This window comes from Lygodium microphyllum, chromosome 30 (genome assembly GCF_053477565.2).
Source record: "Lygodium microphyllum isolate KBCC chromosome 30, Lygodium_microphyllum_v1.1.10, whole genome shotgun sequence".
NCBI classification, from domain to species: Eukaryota; Viridiplantae; Streptophyta; class Polypodiopsida; order Schizaeales; family Lygodiaceae; genus Lygodium; species Lygodium microphyllum.
In genome coordinates this window covers 70,551,787-70,579,565 of record NC_141164.1, presented here as the reverse complement: position 1 = coordinate 70,579,565, position 27,779 = coordinate 70,551,787, and the positions used below count along the sequence as shown (strand labels likewise).

Here is a 27,779-nt window from a genome sequence, read left to right as displayed (position 1 = left end):
ATCCATGGCAGCATATACACATAGTGCCCCCGGGAGCCCATAGAAGATGCAAGGATGTTAGCGAACGTAATCTTTGATAGAGAATAGAGAATAGAGAGTTGCTTACCGTGCATAGGATCTAAAGAACGTGCTAAGGTCGGAACGTTGAGATTTAGGTGAGTAAAACCCTGGAAAACGGCAACGATGAAGCAGAGAGGCTGATGCAGGCGATGGTGTCCTCCCTTCGTCGTCGGATTGGACGAGACCTCGGAAGGTGCAGTGTGAAAGTTAGGTGTTTTTGCACACATCAACAACGACAACATCACCATCATCCATGACCTCGGCAGCTAGCAATTCTGCCCGCCTTTGAGTTGTACACCCTGCTGGCATGGCGCCTTCCGCCGCCCCACGACTCCTCAGGGCCCTTCTCTCAGGCACTCGATGCGCAGGAGCCTCCCCTAAGCTCCCGTTCCATCGCATTGCATCACCTTTGCCCTCGCAACGACCCTGCACCAGGCCTACCTCGTGGCAAGCCCTGCTGCGACGCTTCTCGGCTGCGTCTGGGGGAGATGGCGGCACTGGAAACAATGGTAATGGCACCGATGGTGGTGATTCCCGCAGGAGTTCCCCCTTCCGAAGCAGTGGTGGTCGTGGCACAGGATCAGATGACCTTGGTGCAGAGGATATGGGAGAAGAACCTCGCTTGTTTGGGGAAGGTGGCATCTTTGGACGGCCATCAGCAACTGAAGGTCGCACTGTCGATGATTGGGAAGAGCAAGTGGACGAGCAGGCTCCACCATGGGCTGCTTATGCAGACAAAGAGGGCTATTATGGAGACGAGTCATGGACTGCAGATGCAGAACAGACCAGTGGAATAGAGTATGGTCCAGCAGAGGATGGCCTTGAACACGAACAGGTTCTGGGAACTGCGGCAAGGGATGCAGGTGTACATGTTGAAGACATGAGTCATGGCGAGTATGGATGGGAGGCAGATAGTGTTACACAAGGGAGGGCTTCCGGATATATTGGTGAATGGGGTCCAGATGGCCGCCTTCGAAAGGCAGGAGCTCAGCCCCCCCAGGGTAAGCAAAGTCACCTGGAAATGCAATCAATTGTGATGATCTCACAACGTTCTGTGTGCATCCATATGTGAATTTCATCAAAGAAGGAGCAGTTTGAGTTAAGCATGCCATAAGACTAAGGCAGGATCATCAGTATGACCCTTTGAAGCTGTTGATGTTACTCTTTACACGAGAATATAAGGGGCCAGTTGGAAACAGATACTGAAAGCAAGCCATAGGACACATTAAAAACAAATTGATCAGTGCATCATACGTTGTAGGTACTGATATGAGAATTTTTGGTATAGCTTTTTATGCATGCTTGTGGTATGATGATTGATGACAGTTGAAAGTTGGTTTTGAAAGTGTAAATCGACAAAATATTACACTGCTATCTGATAAATAACAAACTTTCATTACATTGCTTAAACTCAGTGCATTGTATAACTTCAGAGGCTGGCATACTTATGCGTTCATACACACTAATTTTCATTACCTTAAATTTGAAGGTCGATAGTGTTGGCCAACAAGTTAATGATTTTTACTTGTTTTTTGGGGGTCATAGAACAAATGCTCTCTTTGAAAGCTAAAATAATCGCACCAAGTGTCTCTTAGTAGATGCTGGAGTTTGAGCACTCGCACACTATTGATTTGCTTGTTGGTTCACCTTGCAGGAGATGCTTCCTCTGATGCTGCTTTTGGAGACTTGATCAGGAAAAGCGGTTTTACACATGATGACATTGCTAACTTAATGGCTGGATTCTATGAGCCAGTCACTCTTCCACATTTGGATGATGTCAAGCTTGCTGATATGGAACAAGAGAGGAAAAAGAAGCGCAGAGAGATAGAGTTGGCTAAAATGGCAGAAATGGCAAAGCGCTGGGTAAGAAAAGTTGATGCAAATGGGTTTGCTCATGGTGTAGGTAGACGGAAATCAAGTTCGGCTCGAGTGTGGATTCGTCAAGGTGAGGGAAGAATAGTGATCAATAAAAGACATCATGACCTATACTTCCCTGTTATTGACCATCGTGTTGAGTACTTGGAGCCTTTCGTTGTGACTGACACATTGGGCATGTTCGACACATTTGTGCTCGTCAAAGGTGGTGGTGTAACAGGTACTGTCACTCCCTTAAACAATGAATCAGGATTTTTATGGAGTACGAGTTGATGTAATCTTATGATGGGGAATGTTTAGCTACAAAATTTTGATTGCCTTACAGAAGCCCTTTCTCTTAAGTTTCAATATGTTATACATGAGAGTATTGACTTGGTTTGATCATGTGGGGATATGTGTTGTGATTTGAAGAAAGTGTGAAATGGCTCAGGTGTTTTGTGTAGGGGCTAGCTTTCATATTAGGTGACATTCAAGCAAGGGCTCTTTACGTAAGATTTTCTTTAGATGAGACCTGCCAACTTTTGGCACATTTTAAGTCAACATTTGAGGCCCAAGGTTGTTTTATTTGATTGGAGTCCAATTTACGTTAGCAGTATGTGATTATTTGCCTGAACACATCATGAAAGTTTCATAACTGAATGCATGAGATAGAGTAAGTCTTACATTGAAGGGAAAAATCTGCACGATACACAAGAATATGATAAGTAATATGGGGTTTGTGACTGTAGGTTTTTATCTTCAAAGTTTGGGTGACATGTAGTTTTAAACAATATGAGCATTGAGAACTGAACAGGTTGGCTATGAGTTTGCTAGTTATAGTGGACTCAAAAGACCTTATGTGCAATGCCATAGAAACTATGTTGAGTTGTTTCAGATGTGAGCACCATTTTTTTGCACATTCACCACCTAGATTGCTTTTGGAAGAAATGATATTATTTCTCTTGTCATTTATGTAAAGTGTGTCATGTAATTTGACATTTAACACAAGAAATTCAACAGTTCTTTTCTTCTTGACATATTTGTAGGGCAAGCAAGTGCTATCAGGCATGGGTTGAGTAGGGCATTGATGTGGTATGATCCTTCCTTGCGAGGATGCTTGAAGAAAGGTATATCATTGTACTGATGGTCTTGTTGATTCTTTTTCTAAAGCTTGCATTTGTCCTTCTTCGTAGACCTAGAGATGGATCTGTTGCTCATAGATTGAATCTAGTTACATTGTACAAGAAAAGCTGATTATTTTTCTGTTGATTGACTTTAGAGGTGTTACATTTCGCTAATGTGTAGATTATATCAATGTCTAAACTTTGGAAAATTGATGTGATTGTTTTACAAACTTTTCCCCAGTTTTTGGGTTGGGGGTGGGGTCAATTGCCCTTTTTTTCATGTTTGTTGTCTTTTTGTAACCAAGTGAATTGTAGCCTCTCTTTATGAGGTTCATATGTAGTCGGGTGCTTGCTGAGACCCGCTGCTGCGTTTTACTGTCTAGCAGGCCACTCTGCTGCCATGAACTGTTTCGGCTGTTGGTGACCTGTTTTCAATCAACTGCCTTCCACTTGCAGCATTGGAACAGCTGTGTTTTGCTGTAGTACTAACTGTCCTGACTGATGTTATCTTCTGGACAGTCTGCTGCTTGTATTTTCACTTGTTGATGTTGCTGCCCATTTTTGGGATCACCTAGACAGTTGCATTTTCTCCTTGAGAGGCTGTGTTTGCTGCTGCCCACTTCTGTGAGATTGCTACAACTGCATACTCTTCTTCTCCAGTTGCGGCGGTGTCCTCCAACATTCAAGGTTTTGTGGCATGCTGCTTTGGGATCATCTGGAGGCAGTGTCCATGGGCTACCTTTGCTCAGCCCACTTGTAGAAAGAGAGTGTGGTTCGAGTTTTTCTCTGCTCTTTGGACATATATTATTTTATTCAGTTCATTGAGTTATTCATTCACTCTACACTTTTGTGTTTTGTGTTTTCTGGAGTCTCTCTTTAATTTCAGTTGTTTTAGTTTGAGCTTTTCCCATGCCTAAAGGGCAAATGAGCTTGAAGATTTATATTTGCTAGACTTCATTGGTGCATGTAGAAAGCCACACTTAAGGTCCAAGACACCTAGATATTGGTGAATTCAATTTTCAAGCTCAAAAGGCATCAACAACACCATCAAACTCCGGAGGTAGTTCATAGGGAAAAGTCCCCACAAGGTGGGCTTTAGGAAGAGTAGATTGTGTGTTGTAAAGCTGATCCTAGATTTGTGTCACGGTGAGAATGAATAATTGAGTCATATTAGTCACCTTGAATTGGCTGTTCTGTAAATTGACTGTAGAGGGTAACATCAATCATGGTCAAATGGGCCTCATAAATAAGCTGCTTCTTCCACACCTCCGGAGATGCCCTACAAGAGGTGAATGTCTGAAGGATTTCCTTCGAGATGCAACGAAGAAGGGATGAATTTGCTTTGGCATCGTTGTCCCACTCGAGGACTGCTTCCTTGTGATTGTCTTTGTACCAGTTGGATGGAAGAGGAGGGTTTTTGGGGATGCAATGTAGATCTTGAACAATATTCCGAAGTTGCCTTTGCACAAACTAGGCTTTCACTACCACACTCCAAGTTAGATAGTCAAGGTCTTGAAGCTTGTCATTTGTGTTACAATATGGAGGAGCCATTGTGTAGAGAAGATAAGAAGGGTTTTAGGGAGTTGGCTAATAAGCCCAATATCAAGAACAACATTTCAAGCAAGAAATATAAGTTCAGATTAGAGTCAAGAGAGGAATGGAATGTGAAGTGAGTGCAAGGAATAGGGGCATGACAATCGAAATGTGTGAAACTTCCCTTGAGTGAGGAAACTAGGCTGAAAACATAGAAAAGAGGTAAAGCTTGCAAAAAAAAAAAGAAGAAAATTGGCTGTAGAAAGGACTAAAATGTTAGCAACTGAGTTGAGGCAATAAGAGCCTAGGGTTCAGCACCAAAAAACACTACTAGATAGGCTGCCTAGTGGCTGTACATTGTCACCTAGTTGTCACCATTAGAAGATTAGTCAATTCGTGTATGAGTCTATGCATGAGTTGTGGGTTGGCCACATTTATTTCTAGTGATCTAGTGGCACCTGTTTTATTGGGGCTTGTATGTAGCTGACTGCATCCTTTTGATGCTAGCTGACTTTGTTTTGGTCCATATAGCTGGCCGACTTGATCATGTTTATTTGCCTATTTATAGGTTGCCACTCCCTCCTCAGTATTCTCACTGCATACTCCTACAACAGGTTTTGTTGGAGAGAGGGAGTTGGTGCTAGTGCCCGCACAGCCAGTGATGCATTGCTGTGTTTGTATTGTCTCATCTTGGTATATGGATTTCGTTTCCCAAGCATTCTTCTAAGTTTTCTTTGCAGTGTTCTTTTCTTTTTCGATGTTTCTCTTTTCTCTTCTCTTGTGTTGGGCAGTCCATTACGACAGATTTACATGCCTCCATCACTGCACCCACTTTTGACATGGTATCAGAGTTGTGTTAGGTCATGTGGTGCTGATTTCTTCTGCTGCGGGTTGGCATTTCAGCTCTTTTTTCTGCTGATTTATTCATCTATTTTCTGCTGTGACTGATCTTCAGCATGGGTGACCATCTGCTGCTTTATTTTAGCCTGTCTTTGCTGTATACTAACTGCATTTTTGGCTGTGGCATCTGTGTTTTCAGTATGTGTGTTTGTTGCAGGGCTGTGCGTGTTAAGAAGACTGCTAGGGTTTGCACTGAGGACACAGAGTGTATGACCACGATAGAAACACAAAGACACAGACACAGACACAGAGGGCAAAACTCAAACCCTAAATGCAAAACTCAAAACTCAAACACAAAAACTCAAACACAAACAGAAGAAGGGAGAGAGAGAACACAACTCTGAAGTGCATGAATGCTGTAAATGAATGTAAGAGTGTACAGTGTGCTCAAGGGCAGAGCAATGTTGGAGTGTGACGTCCATCGAAGACGGATCCCAAGTCTGTGACCACCAGTTGGAGTGGAGTGCTGAATAGTGAATGGCAGGAGGTCGGTCACCAAAATGCAGCAGTCTGGAGGCTGGAAACTGGTAAACGCAGCAGTGTACCACCGATCGGGGGCTGGAAACTGTGCACAGTTTGCTGTAAACAGCAGGCTGAAACAGTGTCTGAGAGTGTCAGGGCTTGCAATGCTAAAAACGCAGGTTGGCTGACCCTGGAGATGATGGACAGCAGGCTGAACAGTAGTCTGGGACAGTCTGGAGCAGTCGCCAGCAGCTGAGAGCTGTCGCCTATAGCAATGGACAGGCTGAAGATAATGTGGCTGCAGTCGATGATGGCTGGACAGCAGATGGAGGCGGGCTGCAGGCTGGAAACTGGGCGCCAACAGCAGCAGAGGGTGTGTGGGCTGGTGTAACCTGCAAAACAAGGATGATTGTTGAATGGGGAGAGCCTGTCTATTTATAGATGTGGAAGGGCGTCCCAAAAATTAGGGTTTCCACTAAACTTTCTCGAACCGCTCCCCGTTTTAGGGTTTCCACTGAACTCTCTCGAACCGCTCCCCGTTTTAGGGTTTTACTCTAAAAGAGCATTTTTAGTGTGTTTTGGGGTTGTTTAAGAGGCTTATCAGCAAGTAATGCATATTTTAGCTCAACACCCCCTCTCAGGCCCAAAACTGAGCCGAAAGGTTAGGCTAGCCATTGTGATGTTGATGTATCCCAAGGCGTTCCACCCCAAAGCAGCCAAGGCATCGGACAAAGGGTGTACGTCGGCTACCTAGTGGCCTACCAAGACTACAGAGGCGATGGTTATCTTACCAAGGAAATCCAAGTAGTCATCCTAGAGAGGACAGTGCATCGGACAAAGAGTGCACGTCGGCTGCCCAGTGGCCTACCAAGCCTTATAAAGGCGGATGAAACTACATGAAGCTTTTGTGTGTTGTTTTTGTTTTTTTTTTGAATAAGTGTTGTAAATTTTATGGGATGCGGTCGATTGAGGAATAGTGACCCAGAAGACGGGAGCAGGGAGGGTACACCCAACACATCACAAAACAGTACAAGCTAACCCATCCACTCAGGGCGTCGATGATGAGGAAAAGTAGGTGATGAGGTATCCATGTGATGAAGAAGAATGGTGGTGTGGTAACAACAGCCGCTGGTGGAAACAGCTTAGGATCCGCACAAGTGGTGCTTTGCACAATGAGATGCAAAGTATGCTACGTACTGAAGAATGCTCATGCAGCAGGTGCCACTTGGACAGTGTCCCTCATAGGGAAATTGGTCACTTGCCCAAGCGTCCTAGTACAAAGATGATGAAATCATGCAATGCAAAGGGTAAGGTACAACAGGGGGGATAAGCCAATATCGAAGACAAAGTGCTGAAGCCTGTAGAATACCAAGAAGGGTAGGAACCCCCTCTCAACCTGGATGTAGATGCCGAAGAAGGAAGAGGAGCCTGATGTCGGCCTTCGTGTGGTGCCGAGAACCATAAGGAATGAAGAGGAGGAAGAAGCATCCTAGCTGGAAGAGCTAGGTAGAAGTCACCGCCATGATAGCACCAAGAGAGATGCTACACGATCCGCTATCTGCCTTGGGAGGGGAAGCCTCCATGCTGGTAGAAGAGCAAAACTGCAAGGATGATGAAACCATGAAGGAACGGCGCACATCCCAAGTCTCTAGCCCAGGTAGGACTGGGAAAATCAGCATGTTAGCCCTACACTGAAAACAAAACCTGCAAAGGAGATCAAAGTCTGCAATCACAGAGGTCAGTAGTGAGATGCTCCAAAAACAAAACAAAACAAAAATGAAAAGCTAACTGAAGGAACAAGTGCAAAGATGCAAATGTGTATGTGTGTGTTTGTAAATGCAGCGGAAGACTTAAAATGTAGAGACAAAAATCCTATGGGCCCGACTCTAAGAGTGCGAAAAATGAATGCTAGATTGACCTAGGGTATCCGAAAGGACCTAGAGACATGCTAGTCTAAGAAGGTGGCCACCATCGCGCACGTTCAGTAGCAGGGCTCTGCCAAGGGAACGCCTGACGAGGTGGGGAGGAAGGTGAGATAGATGCATGAAGTGCAACAGAATCGGTACCTGCAGACCAATCAGCCAATCCCTCAGGAGTAGAGAAGGATGGCCACTGAGACTGTCCGTGTGCAACATGTCCAGCAGTCGTTGTGGGAGCTGGAGGAGCAAATGGGGCAGCAGTGGAAGGCGTAGCCCCACTGGAGTGTGAAGTCGCAGCGGTCTGCTGAGGCTTTTTAGGTGAAAGACCTTGGGCCTTGGAGCGATACTCCTTGTCCACATGGCTTGCTCTCTGGCACTGTGTGCAAAACCGGTTTTTCTTAGGGAGTTGCTGCCAGATAGGTCTTGATTCTTTGGTTCCATCGGAGGAAGAGGAGTCACCCTTTGATTGGCTTGCCTTCGTATCTAGCGAGTTTTTGCCACTGGTGGTTTTTCCTCCCGAAGAAGAAGCAACCAACCCCCTCTGCTCTGAATAAGGCGGTGATGAGGATTCCTTGTGGACTTGATCATGCAGCCTTGCGTAACGCAAGAACTAGCACTCAAACTCGTAGAAGGTTGGCAATCGAGGTTGGGAGATGATGTGCTGAATGAAATTGAAGTATTTTGCGGGCAACTTATTCAAGAAGAATGTAACCTGATTGTCATCTGACTTTGGAGAGCCAGTAGTGGCGAACTCGGCAAGTAATCGCCTATAGTCAGCCAGCTTGACTTTAGATCATCCCCTTCCTTAAGAGAGAACTCTTGAAGCTCAAAGTCGAGATTGATGCGCCGAGTACAATCACGAGCCGCATAGTGGTCGAGAAGGTGACTCCAACGCTTTGACGCGAGCGAGAAGAGCTGCAACTGAGAGTGAAACTCAAGAAGCAATCCCTGCATCATCTCAACATTGGCTATAGCATTGCAGACTCTCCATTGACGGATGTAGTCAGGGTGAGCTAGTCGAGGGTCCGGCATAGGCTCTAGACTAATGATGAGGTCCCAAAGACCCTGAGACTCAAGCACTTGTTACATGAAATTCGACCAAGTAGTGAAATTGGACCCGTTAAAATGTGTCTTATCCGTGACGGCATTCTTGGCCGTTCCAACAGGAGTGGTAGTGTTCGGAGATGGATAGTGTGAAAAAGTGTAGTGGGGGTAGGATGGGGGAGTGGAGTACACTTGGGAATGGGCCCCAGGGTGCCCACTAGGCTTGCGGGTAGGTTGCAAGGTGGATCCATAGGTAGGGATGGGCTGACTAGGCATGAATTAGGGTTAGGGTAACTCAAAGACAATGAACACAGTAAATAAATGAAGTGATATGACTGCTGAATATACAATGTTCATGCAGCAAACACACTATGCAGTGAATGAATACTGAACCTCGAACTCTTGTATCTCAAGGATCAGGGCAGGAGTAATGAGCTGGAGAGTGTGTCGTACTCCGAACAGATCCCGAATTGCAGCAAGGTAGCCTTCGGATGTCGAACAATAGTAAATGCAGCCTGTGTATGGCTGGACCTGAAGTAGACGGCAGTCTAGAGAGAGAGTGTGCAGTAAACGCAGGCTGTAGAGAGAGAAAAACAGCAAACGCAGGCTGTAAACAGCAAACGCAGGTTGTAAACAGCAAACATAGACTGTTGAGAGAGAAAACCAGCTGAACACAGGCAAAGGAGAGAAAATCTGCAAACGCAGGCAGTGGAGAGAGATCTGCTGCGATAGGCTTAGGAGAGAAAATCTGCTGCGACAGGCTAAGGAGAGAGAAAAACAGCAGCGACAGCAAGGAGGAGAGAGAAAACTGAGCAGACTGCAGCTGGAGAGTGATCAGCAACAGTCGCTCTGCTGTAAACAGCTGCAAACTGTGGGTGGAAGGTTGGAAAGAGGCGCCAGACTGTAGATGACAGCAAGGAACAGCTGAGATTGTGACGTCCTCCGCGAAAGGGGTGTGGGCAGCAAGTTGAAAACACTTGAAACTTGCAAAAACGAGATGCGTAGCTGAATGGAGGGCAGCATCCCTATTTATAGAAAGTTTGGGCCCTCCCAAGTGGGTTTGTGGTTATGGGACATAGACACTCTCTAGGAATGCATTTCTTTTAAATAAATAACGTTACTTCATTAATTAAGCATGTTTTGGGGCTGTTTAGTGAAGCTAATGCATTTTTAGCTCAACACATCTATCCCTTTAGATTCCTTGCATGTGTTCGTCTTCTTTGTATCTACCTCATCATGGCTCCATTGGCTTTTACTATTGATGGCTAGCATGCAAACATTGTTTACTCATCTACAAGTGTTCTTTTGCAGACTCGTTGTGTTTAGATGTAGGTTTTGATTGTCTCAAGGTGCTTTAGATGCTCCAACTTTAGGGTCACATACGGAAAAGAAACAATAGCCTCAGTGTTATTATTGTTTCAAGAAGGGACATCTCTGGAAAGATTGCAAGATATTAGTAGCTTGTGGAAGTAGGAGTAGAGAAAGCAGAAGGATGATGACTCTATTGATGGGTCCTTATCATCTACAAGGCTGGGTTTAAGCTCTCGTCATGCAGCCTCGACGATGGTCGTAGGGGCTCCCTTCTAGCTTTATAGTAAAGGTGATGCAGGTGATATGTCACAATGCTATAGTGCTGCCCCAGAGGGAGTGGGAGAGGGTGATGGAGGTGGGGCAGGCATGCCTTAAGCTTGTAAATTTGACTTGTATTCTTCTTCATAGGTAGATGTGGCTGTTGTAGATTGCTTCTTGCTTTGCCAAGAAATAGATGAATCACCAAGCATGAATCATCACTAGTGGACACCTATGTGCCAAAACAACCAGCCCAATCATTGTCTCGGAATGCATGCAAGTAAAGAGAAGTGCCTTTAGGGTAGACAAGACCCAATTTTTGGGTGCCTTTAAGATAGCGAAATATATGTTTGACTGCTTCCTAATGTATAGTACCAAGGCTATGTATAAAGTGTGCAAACTGAGATTTCCCATACTGAATAGTTGACTGTGTATTATACATATAGTAGGCAGGCAATGAACAACTCGTTGATTAAGAGAAGCATCAAATGGATCTCTTGCATCCTGAAGTGTAAAGTTGTGGCTTGTCTCAATGGGAGTAGAGATAGGCTTACAATCTTACATTTGAAATTGCTCAAAGAGCTGTCCAATGTACTTAGATTGCCGCAAAATAATGTCCCCTCAATTGCAGTAAACTATATGCTAAGATAGTAGTGCAAGTAGTCTAAGATCTATGGTGTCAAAATCATGCTGCAATCTAGTCTTTAAAGCTGCAATCTATGTCTCATGAGGTCTACTCAACAAAATATCATCCACATAAAGAATGAGAATCAAGAGGTTATCCCTATCTTTGTGGACATAAAGCATGCTTTTGGTGTGTGAATTGCTAAAGCCAAGAGCAATTAAATATGCATATTTCTTTTTGCACATGCCTTAGTTGCTTGCTTCAAACCATAAAAGGCCTTATGTATCTGACACACTTTGCTCTCAGAGCCTTTCTAAACAAAGCCAGGAGGTTGCATGACATAAGCCTCCTCATGAAGTTCACTATTTAGAAAAGAAGTCTTCATATCCAATTGATGCACATGCCAATCAAAATGGGCAGCCAAGGCAAGAGCATTGTGAATGGTTGTCATATGTGAAGTGGGTGCAAATGTCTCATCATAGTCAATCCCATGTTGTTGGGCATACCCTTTGGCAACAAGATGTGCCTTGTAGTTATCAATGCTACCATTAGATCCGTGTTTCAACTTACCATCAGGCAAGTCACATAACTCCCATGTGTCATTTTTATGAATAGAGTCTATCTTTGATTGCATAGCTGTTATCCAATGCTCATCTTCCAAGGCATCACGTAAAGAAACAGGTTCCTTGTTGTATGTAGTAGCTAAAGGTGCCTGCGCAACCAAGTTACCCTGTGCATAGCCAGTGGTTGCTCTAGTTTTGCCGGGAAGTGGAGCAAATTGTTTGCTGTTCCCTAATGTATATGACAACCATCTAGGGACTGTTTTAGCTTGCTGAATAACAGCCCTTTCATGGCCCACTTTATCATCAGCAATGCCTTGATCAATGGGCTGAAAATTAGGCTGCTATTTAGTATGTGGTTGTTGCTATAAACTCTCAATAGGTTGCTGAAATTGACTAAAATCAGGTGTACTATGTTGAAACAATGGTAACAAACTGTCAAACATATCCATAGGCCCGACATTGGGTTGATTTTTGTAGTCCATGAAGGGATGACCAGCGTGTTCAATGAATACTGCATCTCTACTAACAACAATCTTGTTTTTGGAGGCTTGGTATAAGCGGTACATTTTACTTTTTGCATTGTAATCAATGAAGATGCATTTAACAGCCTTGTCTTGCAATTTGTTTTCGTGGTTGTGGCACCAAAGCATATGCCAAACAACCAAGACACGAATGTGTGACACCACTGGTTTCCGACCATGCAAAGCCTCATAACATGTATATTCAGCTAATGCTTTAGTGGGGCTACAATTCAAGACATACATTGTACACATAATAGCATCAAGCCAAAACTTTTGGGATAGCTTATTATATGAAAGCATACAACATGCATGCACTAGTTGAAGCTAAGAGGAAGTTTTTCTTTATGCCAGGTACATACAAGATCTTTTCAAGCATAATAGTTTTCCCATCTATTTGAATAATGGGAATGTGTCCAATGACTGGGATTGCATATTAAGCATTACTTGTCTCCCCCTTTTGTACATTTGCATATGATACAAATAAGTCATGAAAGAATATTATGTGCTTAGAGGCACTACTATCAAAATACAATGTATTGCTATTTTCAGCAATTGATAATCCATATGCATGAAAAGAAGGATCATACGAACAACACACAACAAAAGCTTAAGATTGACGAATGTCCAAATTTGCTAAATGTGTTGTTGCATTCTTTGCACTTCGTGAATTTTCAGCAACAGTCATGCCTGATTGGTTCCTTTTTTCACTTGCAATTCTTTTTTGGCATTCCTTAATAACATGCCTCTTTTTCTTGCAATAATTGCATCTCTTTTTCTTAGCATCCTCATCCTTGGTGCTCCAGGAGTTTGTGGAAGAAGCTGGTTTGCTTTTACCTTTGAGTTTGATGGTTGCCATGACTTCTCTTTGTTTCTATGGCTGGTTGCAAATGCTTGATTTTCCATACTTATGTTAGAGCAATTCACTAGTGATTGTTCTTTTTGCAATAACAATGACACCAACGCATCAATTGTGTATTTATCAACATCTCCTTTTGCAAGTAAGTGTAGTGGCGAAACTCTGATAAGTGTCAGGTAAGCCAACCAGGTTTGTAGAAACAAGAGAGGAATCATGAATTATCTCATCAATATTTACAAGTTGCTTCGTTATGTCCTTCACACATGTAATGCGGGCATCCATTGAATTACCCTTTGTCATGTGCTTCATCTCAAGCTGTTTGTGCAAATGGGCTACATGAGTCTCATTGTGCACTTGATACAACGAGGCAAGTTTATCCCAAGCATCTTGGCCATTGTGCATGATTGAATATGCGGGATAACCTTTCTTTTGCACAAGAGTGCAATCAAAGCATGTGCCTAGGCATGGTGCCCATCTCATCTCAACTGATCCGCGATGGGAGGTGGAGGAGGGGTTGGAGCGGAAGATCCACTGGTGATGGTGGATGCATTAGATGAACCTCTAGTACTTTGTGTAGTAGGGCATGCAAGCCTAACATTTGGATTAGATACACAATCCCAAAGTTGCTTGGCAACCAAAAAGTATGTTTGCATCTGATAATCTTTGCCATTCAATTTATCGGAATCCCCAAACATGTTGGTATTTGTAACCAGCTGCTGCCCAAAGCACAAATACAGGTGCAACCAAAAAAAAAAAGCGGAGGGAGACTCAAGAACTTGCAATTTCATGGCTTGAATGCTGATGGAGACACAAATTGAAGGGAAATTTGTTTCAATGTCCTTGAATGTTTTACAAAATGATGAATTGGGCTGCCATGTTGATAAATTTGGGAAAATATCACAAAAGTCCCAAATTTTAATGACTGAGATTTGGTCAAATTTTGGTTTAAAAGTGAAAAACCCCAAATTTTTGGAAACACCGGAGTCAAATTTCTTGAATTTAATGAAGAAAGTTGTAGAATTGACTGAAATCCCCAAATTGAGAGACAAAGTTTGGTATGTTTGATGCGATTTGGGAAAATCCCCCAATTTATCCCTAATGGTGCTTAGATGGAGGCGTTGGTGGGAATAGGTGCATGAGCAACTTAAATATTAATTAATTGACAAAGGATTAATGTTAAATGCCAAGTTTGAACTTGTTGGACTGTGTCGGAGCCGATGTGAGGTGGCAAGGACAAATGCAAATAGCTTGGGGGCAAAAAATGGTAGGTGTGAAGAATGTGCAAGGCTATTGTTGGGTGCGTATACAAGGTTGTTGACGAGACAATGCAGGTAGATCAATGTTAGGGGACGGTTGGCGACAAGTTTGGCAACATGTGTGGGCTGCAACAGTTAAGATAGTAGTCACAATGTGTTTGTTAGACAGATTTTGAGAAGGCTGAAGTAATCTGTTTAGGAGATGCGTAGAAGGGCAGTTGATGCATGAGGAGCAACAGATACTGAGTTTGAGACTCAATGGCGGTTGAGGTGGTGGCGATGGGTGAAAGGAGATATGGCTCTGATACCATTGATAGGTTACGATTTGGCAATACGTGCACGTGCGCACGCACACGCGCACACACACTCACAATGAACAAGTGAACAAGAAGAGAGGAGAGTGCTGGAAGATCACATCCAATGAGTCTTAAAGTAGAATCTCTAAGTACCACCCCCATTGATGGGTGCTCACATGGGTTAAAAACCCTTCTCTAGCTAGAAGGTAAAATGTGCCCATGGATAAGGGAGTGTCGTGTTCACTCTAGAACTATGGAGGAATACAACAAGTGTAACAATATTCTTGCAATAGGTTTTGTTTGACAGAGGGAGTTGGTTCAAATGTCCATATAGCTGGTGACTCACTTTTGTTTTTATATTGTCTCTCATCTTGGTGTATGGATTCTTTTTCTTGAGCATTCTTTTGAGTTCTCTTTGCAATGTTTTCTTTTCTTTTGCAGTGTTTCTCTTTTCACTTCTCTTGTGTTGTGCAGTCCATTACTTCTGACACAAATGATGCGCCTAGGCAGTAGCAAAATGCACGGCTTAAAGGAGTGGGAAAGAGCAATCGGACTTGAAAAAGTAGTCAAAAATAGAGGACTACACCAAAACCAAGACGCTTGGGCTTTGATTCCATGTTGGAATGATGTGAAGTAATAAAGCAAAAAGATAGAGTTGCTGTAAACATAAAGAAGTGAACAGAAGAATAAGAACACATGAACTTATAAGTGATGAACTTGGGAATAGGAATCCATATAGAGAAGGACAAGAGTGTGTACAAAGGCATGGGTTGTGGCAATGAGTAGAGTGTTCTTAGTCTCCCTCTCTCCAACATGACGTAGTGTACATGTATGAATGATCATGAGATGGAGGAGAGGAAAGGCAGCCTATAAATAGGCTAGAATAATACATAAAAAATGACCTCATGGTTTTACCTTCTTTGTGGTTGTTGAGTTTGGGCTCTATTTGAGTATGACATGCTCCTGTTGATCTTTGCCTTTGCTTAAGACCTCTACTTTTGCTTTAGCTACATTGCAATTGGCCTCTCCACTCCTTGTTTGTACTTTGTACTCTTCATGTTTATTTAGTGCATTCCATCTCATTCCACTTATTGAGTACAATTTTCTAGGCATGTCATCTGTACATCTCTAGACATTCTTAGTTATCCCTAATGTTCTCACATTGTGTCAAAGTCAAATGTTCTCGACACCTGGACTACTATTAGCATTAAGGCCAAAGCTGAGTGCTCTTGATACTTGAGCTACCATGAGCATTCAAATGTGACTACCCAAGTGTGACTACGCAAGTGTGTTTCTAGTCAATGTGACTACCCAAGTGTAAAAGTCATAGTCATCTGAGGTTTCTAGTCAATTTGACTGCCCAACTAAACTTTTAATTTCTCTTGGGCATCTCATCAATGACGACCCGAGTATAATTATAGGGTTTTCAAGGCCATTGGCCACCTTTGAATAGAAAGATGAACATTTAATCATATTTTAAAACGCTCAAATAATACAAATTACCTTTCAATGTATATGAGCATCAAATTAATTTAAATCATTGAGCCAATGTCTTAGTAACATTTGATGTACAAAGGTTGCTTACAATTAGGGAATGGTATCATCGTCCTTCACCCTCGGCAGGCATGAATCGTCACCATATTCCTATCGATATCATTAGCCCACAGCTGTTAGAAAGTGCACCACCACTTTAGTAGCATAAGCCTTTAATTTGAATGCATGATAGTCGAGGGTGATAAGGGCTTGGGGATAAAAAGTCGCTTGGTTAGTCACTAGACATATGGGTATCATATAGGGGGGCAAGGGCACCCTGAAGAGGTGGTCTTCAGATGTGATATCACGCCCATAAGTTCATATAAGAATAGGAGCAAAAGGCAAGATTTGAACCTAGATTTGTGGTTGATAAAACAAGTGGCTTACTACTGAGGTAGCTACTTGATTACATGAGGGTGAGTTTTTGAAAATGGGAGTCTTAGTGTTTAAGGACTTTGACAAGTTCTAGAAGCCATGTGGCTTTTTCTGGTTTTTAACTATAGCATGTGCATGTGGCTAGTAGCCATGCGGTTTTTCTGCTTTTATTTGTGTATATGGCTTGTTTGATTATTCTCAATGGCCTTTATGAAAAAAAATGGGACATCTAAATGTTAGAATGTGTACTGATGCAACTATTGTATTGTCAATTGGGACACTCGACCCTAGCTTACCAATTTAAACAACCATTGGTGTGATGACAAGAAAGTGGGACCATCTAAAGCATGGACTTGAAATGGCAACCTTGGCCCATTTCAAGCATTGCCTTACTCCGAATGGTCTGTCCCTGCACACTTTAAAGTGGTGCTCGCTACAAATCCCAACAAAGGCAGGCCTGCGCATTCATGTGTATGTGGTATTTGCCATTCATCACATTTCTATGTTCTGATCAACACCAATATTCGACTTTAGGCTTTTGTATAACTTCTCCTGCAGGCTTTGCCTAGCATCTATGGCCTACTCTATTCAGCTATTTTTTATGTACTCTATGGCAGTCTCAATATACGGTATCCTGTTTATTTTGTCTACTTGTGCAATATGGAGCGTACGTGTGTTGTGTCTGGCTCAGAGTGATGAGAAGTAATTGATTGTACCCCTTTCATCTCTTCCCTTCATCCCTCTATGTTTGGGAAAGGATTGAGCTTGCTATTACTGTTTTGAAAACTGTGAAGTACTTGTTTTTCACAATGTTAGTCTGATTTTGTGTTATTACAGCTGGCATGTTGACACGAGATGCCCGTATAGTGGAAAGAAAGAAACCTGGAAAAGCAAAGGCAAGAAAGAGCTTTCAATGGGTTAAGAGGTAGAACCACATCTGGGATACTCTGGTATGTGATGTTCTGTTTGGAAGTATGTTAAGAGCCATGGTTGGGAAGAGCAGCTTCCAGTTAGGGAAGAGCAGCTTCCAGTTAGAGGCTGTTTCATATACAGACAAGAAATGTGCACATCAAACATAGCAAGAATATTTTTGTGGAATGTAGAAATCATCCAGGAGGTTGGATGATGCCAGATGGTACTTGGAATAAAGCTTTATGAAGGGCCTTCCCAAAAGATTTTCATTGTCAATATCAGAGAGGGATCCTGAAGGGAAATTGTCAGTGCCAAATTGGAAAGGGCACTTGAAGGCCTTGATAAACAGAAGCATGACAGGTATGCTTTGAGTAGATGAGAAGATGGCCTTTTCAAATGGGACTAGGATTTTGCAGATTTAGGGAAAGTTGCTCATCACAGGGCCTGTAATTGGAGAAGCCTTTCAAATTTTCATATGAGTTTTGTGAGGCCTTCAAACAAAGTCTGGCCATTCTCTTCGTTTTAATGAATAGGGTTCAACTTTCTGGAAATTTTTACTTTCAAGGACACGTCTTTCTTCACTGAATCTGAAATAGTTGCAAATAGGATTTGTTTGTCTTCTCCAACAAAGAGTTAAAACTAATTTAAAGTTGTTCCAACTAGTGGTGATTTGCCTCAACAAAAGAGTTCTTAGGAAGCAATGATTGCATGGTAAGAATGCAGATCTGGCAATCATCCATATAAGCAATAATGTGCTATCTAAATTTTGATGGGGATCATTTGTGATGAGCGTGCTGTGCAATCCTGCTTTAATGAGCATTCAGTCTTTGTTGCAGTGCTTGGACTCAAGCAGCATGTGGTGCATATTGGACTTATTTGCAGGAGGTACTATGCAGCATGTTTTAATTGTACAGATTTTATATGGAGATAATTAGCAATGAGCATTGCATGCAAGGTGCAAATTGGACGAGTTGCAGGAGGTACTCTGCAGCATGTTTTTCTTCTAGAGATGGTTTTTGGTTTTTTGGCATGTAGATGTAATATGGCGATAGTTAGCAATGAGCATTGCTTCTAGGGGTGACTATGGTTCATCTTCTATGGGCTTTTTCTCCAAGGTTCTGATGGGATGCAAGCAATGTGAAATCTCCCTTACTTGTAGTGTATTAGTGTATTTCAATGAAATGTACTTCGGCCATGCTGGCATATACATTGGCTTCACTCCAACTAAAGGCATGTTTTCATCATGTACACGTGGCATGTATGCATAGTGGACTGATTTGGATGTACAAAGCAGTCTGGTAATGGAATCCATGATTGTATCCCTGCTTGTGTTTTACCTAATGTGTTGGCAGGTTGCACCAGTACTCTTGGAAATAAGAAGTGTGGTTACTCCTTTGGGTGTTACGTTGTGGTTGGTATTGATATGTGGAGGTCTTTGTGTTTGCTTTCTGTTGGCCTCGAATGTTCAGGCTTTACTTATTGGTGTCGACATCGAGGGGTCTGTAGCTGTTGGGTGTCAAGTGTTCAGGTTGCATATAGTGGCAAACTATTATTGCTCCCAAGACTAGGGGTCTACAAAGGCCAATGCGATTGTTAAGTCTAGACAGATGGACTCTTGGGCTAAGATGTTTGGCTAGGATTGCACTCTTAGGTATGCTAGGCACTATTTTTCATGAAGTATTTTATGTATTGGCGGTTTCCATCTGTAATTTCTCATATAACAGGTCATAAATATGGGACATTGATTTCTTTCAAGAATGCAAATAAACTAAAATAACTTTATGTATTAGCGGCTTTCATTGCTAATTTGTCTTATAACAGTCGATAATATCACAAATATTGACCGAGATTTCTTGCAAATAAACTAAAACAACTTTGTGTCGAGTAGTTGTTGATCAAGCATTGCACAAGGAAAAGCTTGAAGATTATATGCAGGCCCAAATGCTAGTGTAAACATGTTGTATTTCAACATTGATTTGTGCATGAACGAGCATCCATGTAGTAGTGGGACTGTCTAGCGGAAAAGTAATAAGTAGGTTTCAATGCTTTTATTTCACTATGCATGAATTGTGAGCCATATCATTTGAAGCGATTCTCTAGTTATAATATATACATGGATTTCAAACTCGATATTGATGTATGAAAGGTATTGCCTCCAATATCATGAGACAAATGGATGGGAGATTAATGTTTGAGTAAATTGCACCCTATATGGATTGTAATTAAAATCTTGATGTGCATCTCATGACAGATAATACGTGCGGAAAAGCACCCTATGCGGATTATAACTAAAATGATGTGCACTTGTCTTATACTCCTTTGAGGCATCTTAAAGGACATCACACACACACACACACACACACACACACACACACACACTCTCTCTCTCTCTCTCTCTCTCTCTCTCTCTCTCTCTCTCTCTCTCTCATACCATAAAAACATTTTGTAAGGGATTGAATTATGGTGCATGTTGTGTGTGTGTGTGTGTGTGTGTGTATTTGAGACTATAGTTAAAAATCACAACAAAATTTGGAAGTCTCACCCACATAGCAATGAAGTGTCAATGTGGATCACAATCTTGTGTGTGTTGATATACTAACAATCATGCACAATAACAATCATTTAACGTCACTTAATTATGAACACCATATTGGGAAATATGAAAATTTTTCATTAGTTTGGGACATGTCAAATATTTGGATGTTATAACTTGAATACTATAACTCCAAATCGAGTGCTCTATAACTCAATAGATTTCATTTTACAAGCGCTTTTCAATGATAGGTCACATCATATGGTTTTGAAAAAATTATGGGCATGTTATTTGGGTGTCACCTTTTTAGTATTCAAAAAATAAAAATTGGGAGATTCTCAAAAATTCCATGCCATTTTGGTAAATAACTTTAATGTACTAGTCACATGATTGAGTTGTCTAACGAAGGGGCTACAAGATACAAATGGTTTAAGGCGTATTAGACAAATGAACGTTAAAAAGTATTCATACACGTGAATGCTCCATAAATAGTTCATCGCAAGTTGACATGCATTTACTTCAAAATCTGACATTAAATCTTAAAGTTTTTAAATGAAATTTTGTTATTGCCAAGTTCAAAAATTTTGAGTAGCAATTTAATACAAAAGCTATATTAGTAGTTAGTTCAATCCCTTTGATTCCTCAAAATTGAGCAAACATGAGTCTATGAAAGTTAATGCTCTAGTACAAGGAATATTTTTGGTGGAGTTTTTCTTATACGCCAATGATTTGTTGGAATTGAATGCATTTGTCACATAAATATCATAATGGCTAGACATATCTACTTCCCAATATATTCTAAAGTACTAATATAGTTCAAAGGACCTCATTTTAAGCCTACAATCAATTCGAGATGAGAATGGTATAGATTTTATGAGGGGTGATTCCAAGCTTTAAGATGACATGGATAGTCTTTTGCAATGTCAATTAATGCAAAGATAAGGCCAATTTTTTTCAGAAAGAAACCTAGCACAAGGGTGCTTATTATGGATTGTGGAGAGGAAGAGAAGGTGGACCACTTTCTCTAGCCAAAAAGAGAAAACACCAAATAACAAATCGATGATATAGAAGTTAGAAGGGGTTACAAGCAAATAGGTGCATGTCCGTAATTCAAATAGTTTTCAAAGTTCAAGAAAAAGATCTTTACAAGAGCAAGCGCACATAATATCACTTTGTAAGTATGATGAGCCATGCGAATTCACATATGGGAAACATGCTTTTAGAGGTGGACTCAATGCCAACAAAGGTAGGGATACACTCATATCACTATAAATGCCATGACTTTTGAATCTTAAATTGGGCTTCTTAAATGGAAAAACTATATACAACCATGATACAGTGGTGGGTTCTATCATAAATTAAAAAAATCATTGACAGCTAAAAGTGATGAATTTGAGGCTTATCAATTTCCTAAAGGTCAGTTGTAAATGATACAAACCAAAATTTAAGATTAGACTAGTAGAATATGGTTTTTGATTACTAGAGCACATATTGGACAAAAGAAGTCAAACCTCTAGATGCTAATCTTGATCATGACAATCCATAAGGAGCACTACCATGCATATGTTAGTAGTTAAGGAAGTTCCTCAAGTGAAAGAAGCGCATATATGTAGATTCTTCTATTGCAACAAAAGTGCATGTATGTAGATGAGATGAAAGAAAATGTCAATACATGAATATTAAGACACCTTTCACCTTTGCTAACGTCTAGTTTCTTCATCAATTGAACTTGTTTTTAGTGAAAATGTGGAACAATTTTTAGAAGTGACATGTTTCACTAGGCTATATGTAGAGGTTTTTCATAGCTCCTTAGAGATGTATGAATCTAACCTTAGAGATCTTCCACAAAAGTTAGGTAGGATTATTTTAAAATTTTTTGGATTTAGAGACCGAACTAGTGACCACAAGGTACTTATGAATGTGTTATATCATTTTTGTCAACATAGGAACGAATCTACAAAAATATATACATTATACAAATTACTAGATTAACAAAAGATTTGCCTTACAAATGAAACTTGGATAACATAAAGAAGTGTAGCATAGTGTTGTGTGATGAAAAAAAAGTTCATATATTTCTAAGTATCTTGTGCTCCTTGTACCAAAATTAAATAGTGGAGAAATTGGTGAGGCTCATAGGGACCTTGACATTGGTGAGGCTAATGTGCTTTTGAGAAGTTTGTTTAATACAAATTGAAGAAAAGTAATATATATTTGTTCTTTAAAGACTTGATGAATTGCATGTCATCAATCACATCCACACCATTAATGATTGGGCTTGGGATATTGTGCCACCTCTCATCCTAGAAAGACTCATTTTTAGATGACCTAGTTATGACAACTAACTTAGATGTAAGAGTATGATTTTCCATGTTTGTGCACTCATAGAAAGATATTATCCTTGACATGGCTAGCCTAAAACAATTTATGAACACTCTAAAGCTTATGACACCATGTGTCGATTGGTAAAATGCTCTAAAAGAGTCGATGATTTGAGATATGTTAAAAGGCCAAGAAAAGGAAATCGTATTATGGAAATACCCATGTAAATATACATTGCTAGTATAGCAAGTCATATCTCAATAATTAATGGACCTAAACATCATATAGACTTTGTTGCATCCTAGCATTTAGCACCACACATGTTTAGATGACCAAGTTGTGACAACTAACTTAGATGTAAGAGTATGCTTTTCTAGGTTTGCATACTCATAGAAAGACACTATTCTTGACATGGCTAGCCTAAAACAATTTTATGAACACTCTTAAGCTTATGACACCATGTGTCAATTGGTAAAATATTTCAAGGTCTAAAAGAGTTGATGATTTGAGATATGTTAAAAGGATAAGAAAAGGAAACTGTACTAAGGAAATACCCATAGCTCAATAATCAATGGACCTAAACATCATATAGACTTTGTTGCATCCTAGCATTTCAGCACCACATGTTTGTTGGGTGGCCATGAGTTGATAGTACCCTTGTCATGATTCAATACCATGTCATGTATTCAAAAAGAAAAAGATTAAAGCTTCAATCAAACAATATATTGAACAAATTGGCTGAATCTCCAACAACTTATAAGATGGGTAAGCTTTAACTATGAGAAGGGGTAGATCCAAAAATTGTTTTTCAAGCTATTATAGTTACTAGTATGACTTTTCCAATTTAAGGTAGTCAACATAAGGATGAACTATTATCGATATTGATGTGATATTGACATGTCATTTGGTCTACTAGAATAGTGACAACAAGCTTAGAATAGTTCTCAGTGACTCAAAGGAGAAGGCCATATGCAAGTTTGAGGAAAACTTTTGAAAAGTTTTAAATAAGGTGTGTTGTGGCACATATAGGTCCTCTCATACTTTAAGGAAAAATAACCCCTACTTTAGTAACTATTTATTGAGTGACATGGTCTAGGCTCAACAATCACATTAGGCAAAGGCGTGGTTATTGTACAACCACCTAGACCACGTACAACTTGCACCATGTATCTTGACTTCTATATGTAGGCCTTAAGAGGGTAGTAGATTTGTGGTAGGAAACCACAGAAGGATTGCCATGTGAAGAAGCATCATCCTTTTCATCATGATCACACATCTTGAGGGAGGACAATTTTGTGAAGGTTGATACATTGCTATTGGGGTAAAAGCCAATCACCAAAAGTGGGTACCTTGTACACATTGTACAACTATATATAAGTGAAGATAATGAAGAGTAAGGGCAACTAAGTACCGACTGAATAACTTCTTGTGTGCTTGTTCTCTCTCTCTCTCTCTCTCTCATTCCATTCACTCATCCAACCATCACTTCCTTTCAGCTTTATCGGAGAGCTACATTTGTGGGAGCTCATGGTTGGAGTGAGAAGTGCAAGGATTCTAAGCTTCATTGAAACTCTAGGGCTTGCCATCCGAATTGGAAAGAGTTACAAACCTTATCATTGAGCTCTCCATTTAAGTCAAACATGTACTTTGATTAAGAGAGCCATTGAGCCTTAGTTCGTGGGCTCCTATTATTTGATTCCAAAGTGTTTGGGTAACTAATAGTGGTTGGAAATAATGCAAAATAGTTGGATTTTTAATTACTCATGAAGAGGTTTTGTTTCATGTATTTGATGTATGCAAGCACGAGGGTGGTTGCAGTAGAGAGGCAACTTATTTTTGTGGAAGCATAGGGTCAACTTGCTGATAACTAGGGGTCTTGCTCATTGGATTAAGCAGGGGGCTTGTTTAAGCTCGAGGCATGCTTGGGTAGAGACAGAGAGAAGAGGAAGACTTAACTTATGTGGCATAAAATAATGAGATGGGAGCTCTAGAATCCATCGTCTTTATTGGAGAAGCATGTCTTGGGATTAGTTCAACTTGGGTGAGGACATGCTTTCATCCTAGCACATTTGAGGTGGGTTGCAAGATGCTTCCCTACTCACAGTTGTGGAATGTGTTAAGCCTTTTAGCCTTAAGCTAAGGACTAACCACTAATTGAAATATGCCTTTTCCCATTTGCAAAAAATCAAACTAGTTCAACTTTAAGGTAGTTCAATGAAAGTCCTGTTTACATTAGACACTTCAACTAGTTATTTTGAGAACTTTGTTCACAATTGCGAATTGGAACTTGATGTTTTGAGGTTAATTTCACACTCTAGATGCATTGGAACTAGTTCAATTTGAATTAGTAGTTCAAATAAATGCGTTCACATTGTTGTCATAGGAAGTTTGTGAGCCACTTACAAGAATTGCTTTCACGCCCTGAATATCTGAATTGGTTATTTCTAAAGGCTAGTTCAAGTATTTAATGTCCACATTGTAGAAAGAATCAGTTGCTTGCAAGACATTAAATGCTATTTCTATTTAACTTTATTAGGTCATTTTATGCTTGAAAAATTTCCAAAAAATTATAGGGAAATTCCACTAGTATATATTGTGGAGTGCCTAGACAACATCAAAATTGAGCTAGTTTGGCATTGCATTTGCCATTGTTTGGCCGTTTACTGACACTTTGCAATGATATTTATCTTCTTGATCATGTAGTTGATACTATCATGGCTGCTTATTGGTTTGCACATATTATATGGTTGCAACTTCATCATCTACTTCAAAAAATGCATTGTTTATTATCAAGAAGTTGCATGGAACAAAATTCTCATACCATAGTGAATAGATATTTACTATCTTGGTCCAAAGGAAGCATGTTACATCCATTAAGTTGGTAGATGTAAAGCTTGAAGGAATAGATAGATATACATGGAATGAGATGGATGGGCTTGCATGCTTTATGATTATGTTGACTCTCTTGAAATCATTTTATTTTAATGTAAAGGATATTGAGGGTGGTGCATATGGAGTTTGGAAGAAGTCGTGTAATCTCTATGAAAAGCAAAGTGTGGCATCACATATTTACTAGTTAAAGAAGATCATAGACCTTCGTCTAGAGGAAACATCCTTTCCCAACCATTTGGATGATTTTAACAGTGTCTTTAGCCAATTGTTTGCTTGAAAAGATCACTTTTGAGGAATTAGTCAAAGCTAAGCTTTTGTTCGTGACATTTCATGAAAACTAGGATACTTTTAAGTTTGCAATAAGTAACCTAGCACCTACTGGTTTATTGACTAGCTCTAATGTTAAGAGTAGTTTACTTATAAAGAGGTAAATAGAGAGAATATTGTAGGTTTTGAGAGTAGAGGGAGGTCAAAATCAAGGGGGACATTAGGTGATAGAGGGAGATCTAGAAGCAAGTCTTGCATAAGGAAAGATCTAGAATGTTTTTGTTGTAATAAGAAATGTTACATTAAAAAGGACTACTTTAAGTGGAAGAACAAGAATAAGGTCCCAACCAAAAGAGTGATGAAGATGGTAAAAAGGAGGAAAGACCAATGGTAGAGACTAAAGAAGTAAACCTCATATGTAGCAACAGTGATGATGATGATGTATTGTATGTCTCTACTCTTGGTGATGTACTCCTTGTTGCTATGGATATTGATATGTCCCAAGATTTGATCCTCGATTTAGGGGCATCCTTTCATGTTACATGCTTATAGGAAACGGTTTGCTACTTATGATGTAGGTAGAAAAGGATGTGGTCATTTGGTGAATGCTTTTACATGTAGAATTGTTGGAATGAGAGATGCACATTTATTACTTGCCAATGGTTCCTCTTTTGTGCCAAAAAGACTTAAAAGAAAATCTTGGTTAGTAATGGACAATTACTTGACTATGATGTTGTCTTTGGCAGTCATAATTGGAAGATATACAAAGGGTTGTTGTTCCTAATGGATCAAAATCAGGCACTCTGTACTCCTTGCATGTGTTTAATGTCAAGGATCACATTATCATAGCAATGACTAAAAAGCATGTAGGTTATCTCTTTAGCACCACCATTTGGATTGTAGTATCTTCCTTCTTTCAAAATTTTGACATTAAAGTGCGTGAACATTGTGTGTATGGAAAGAAAACTAATATGTTGCATAAGGAGAGTCTTGGTATAAAGAAATTTGAACATTTAGAATTAGTGCATAATGATGTGTGTGGGCCTATGCCTATAGTTTCATTGGGAGAAGCATAGTGATGTGGGTCTATGTCTAGAGTTTCATTGGGAGGAGCATCTTATTTTGTCACCTTCATGTTGATAATGTTTAAAGATTAGTTTGGGCTTATCCTATTCGTAAAGCAAGTGATACAGTAGATGCATTCCAAAAGTTTTGGCTTACGCGAAAAATTAGTCAAGCAAGAAGCATAAATGCTTAAGGATTGATAATGGTGGGGATTATGCTTCTCATGTCTTTCAAAATTTTTATGAGATGCATGGTACAAAGAGGGGCTTGACTACCCCTAAAAACTCAGCTCAAAATGGAATGGTAGAAGAGATATATAGGACCATGCAAGAAAGGGTTCAAAGTAAGAAATTAAAAATGTTGGTCTTACTTAACGAATTTTGGTTGAGGATGTTAAGAAAAATTTTCACTTGGTCAATCGATCACCTAGCAAGCCATTGGATGGAAGAATTCGGAGGAGTGGTCTAACAAGGAACCTTTTAACGATTTCTTAGATGTGTTTGGCTGTGAAGCTTATATGCATATTTTGAAGACATGTTTGATCCTAAGCCTAGAAAATGCATTTCTCTTGGATAAGGTGATTTAGGATAGATGGAAGAGTGTTTATGGGAATTGGAGGCTAAAAGGTGGTTTGCAACAATCATAAACAAGGAGAAGATGTATAAACAAGCCATAAAGACCATTGAGATATGTAGGGAAGCATTATAAGAAGATAACCACCATATGAATAGTATGTATGACCTGTCCTACATGATGTAGGGATAGGATAGCTAGGAAATGTTGGGATGAGAGTTCCATGGCTAGGTGAGTAACTTCACATAGGGTAGAATAGACAAATAGGATAGCTAGATACTCAAGTTGAGTAGCTATTTAGACAATCTACAAGAGTCTCTAGGCCATCATAGAGATACACGATGTAGAGCATGCTCACACTCAACTGCCAAGATCCACGGACTACTTATTGTTTCAAGCGTTTCAAGTGAGCTCTAATGGCTATCTCTACCTAGCCGACGCGCCTTCGAACCTACGAGTGTAGTGAGCTTACCTCGATGCCGAAATGAGTTGCCTCCTCCCTCGCACACATCGGTAGCTCCATGATCCGAGATGCTAGCTCAAGCATCCTTAATCCTTCTTCGTCGAGCTCCATCCACCATAGCTGCGCGCATGTGAGAAAAGAGAAGAGAAGAGAAGAGAAGAAGTGAAGAGGAGATGGTGAAGAGATGGAGCCCCAAGAGAGACACCAAGGAAAAAGGGTTTCTACTGCAAGAAAATCTATCTTGTAACATCAACAAGCTTTT

The 27,779-nt window shown here is 40.5% G+C and overlaps 1 protein-coding gene across 2 annotated transcripts; it reads left to right on the top strand.

The window, feature by feature from the left end:
* The first annotated feature begins 46 nt into the window (after nt 1-46).
* On the top strand, nt 47-18,032 carry LOC148009985 (Ribosomal protein S5 domain 2-like superfamily protein). 2 transcript variants are annotated; one of them, XM_087672550.1, is made up of 4 exons: nt 47-1,061; nt 1,715-2,155; nt 2,961-3,041; nt 16,782-17,151. In XM_087672550.1, exons 1-4 carry the CDS (start codon nt 368-370, stop codon nt 16,808-16,810), a joined length of 1,245 nt encoding a protein of 414 aa, XP_087528676.1. In that variant the 5' UTR covers nt 47-367; the 3' UTR covers nt 16,811-17,151. The 2 variants fall into 2 exon arrangements, with proteins under 2 accessions (XP_087528676.1, XP_087528675.1); XM_087672549.1 differs by lacking the exon at nt 16,782-17,151 and adding an exon at nt 17,328-18,032 and having other exon boundaries at nt 50-1,061.
* The last annotated feature ends 9,747 nt before the right edge of the window (nt 18,033-27,779 follow it).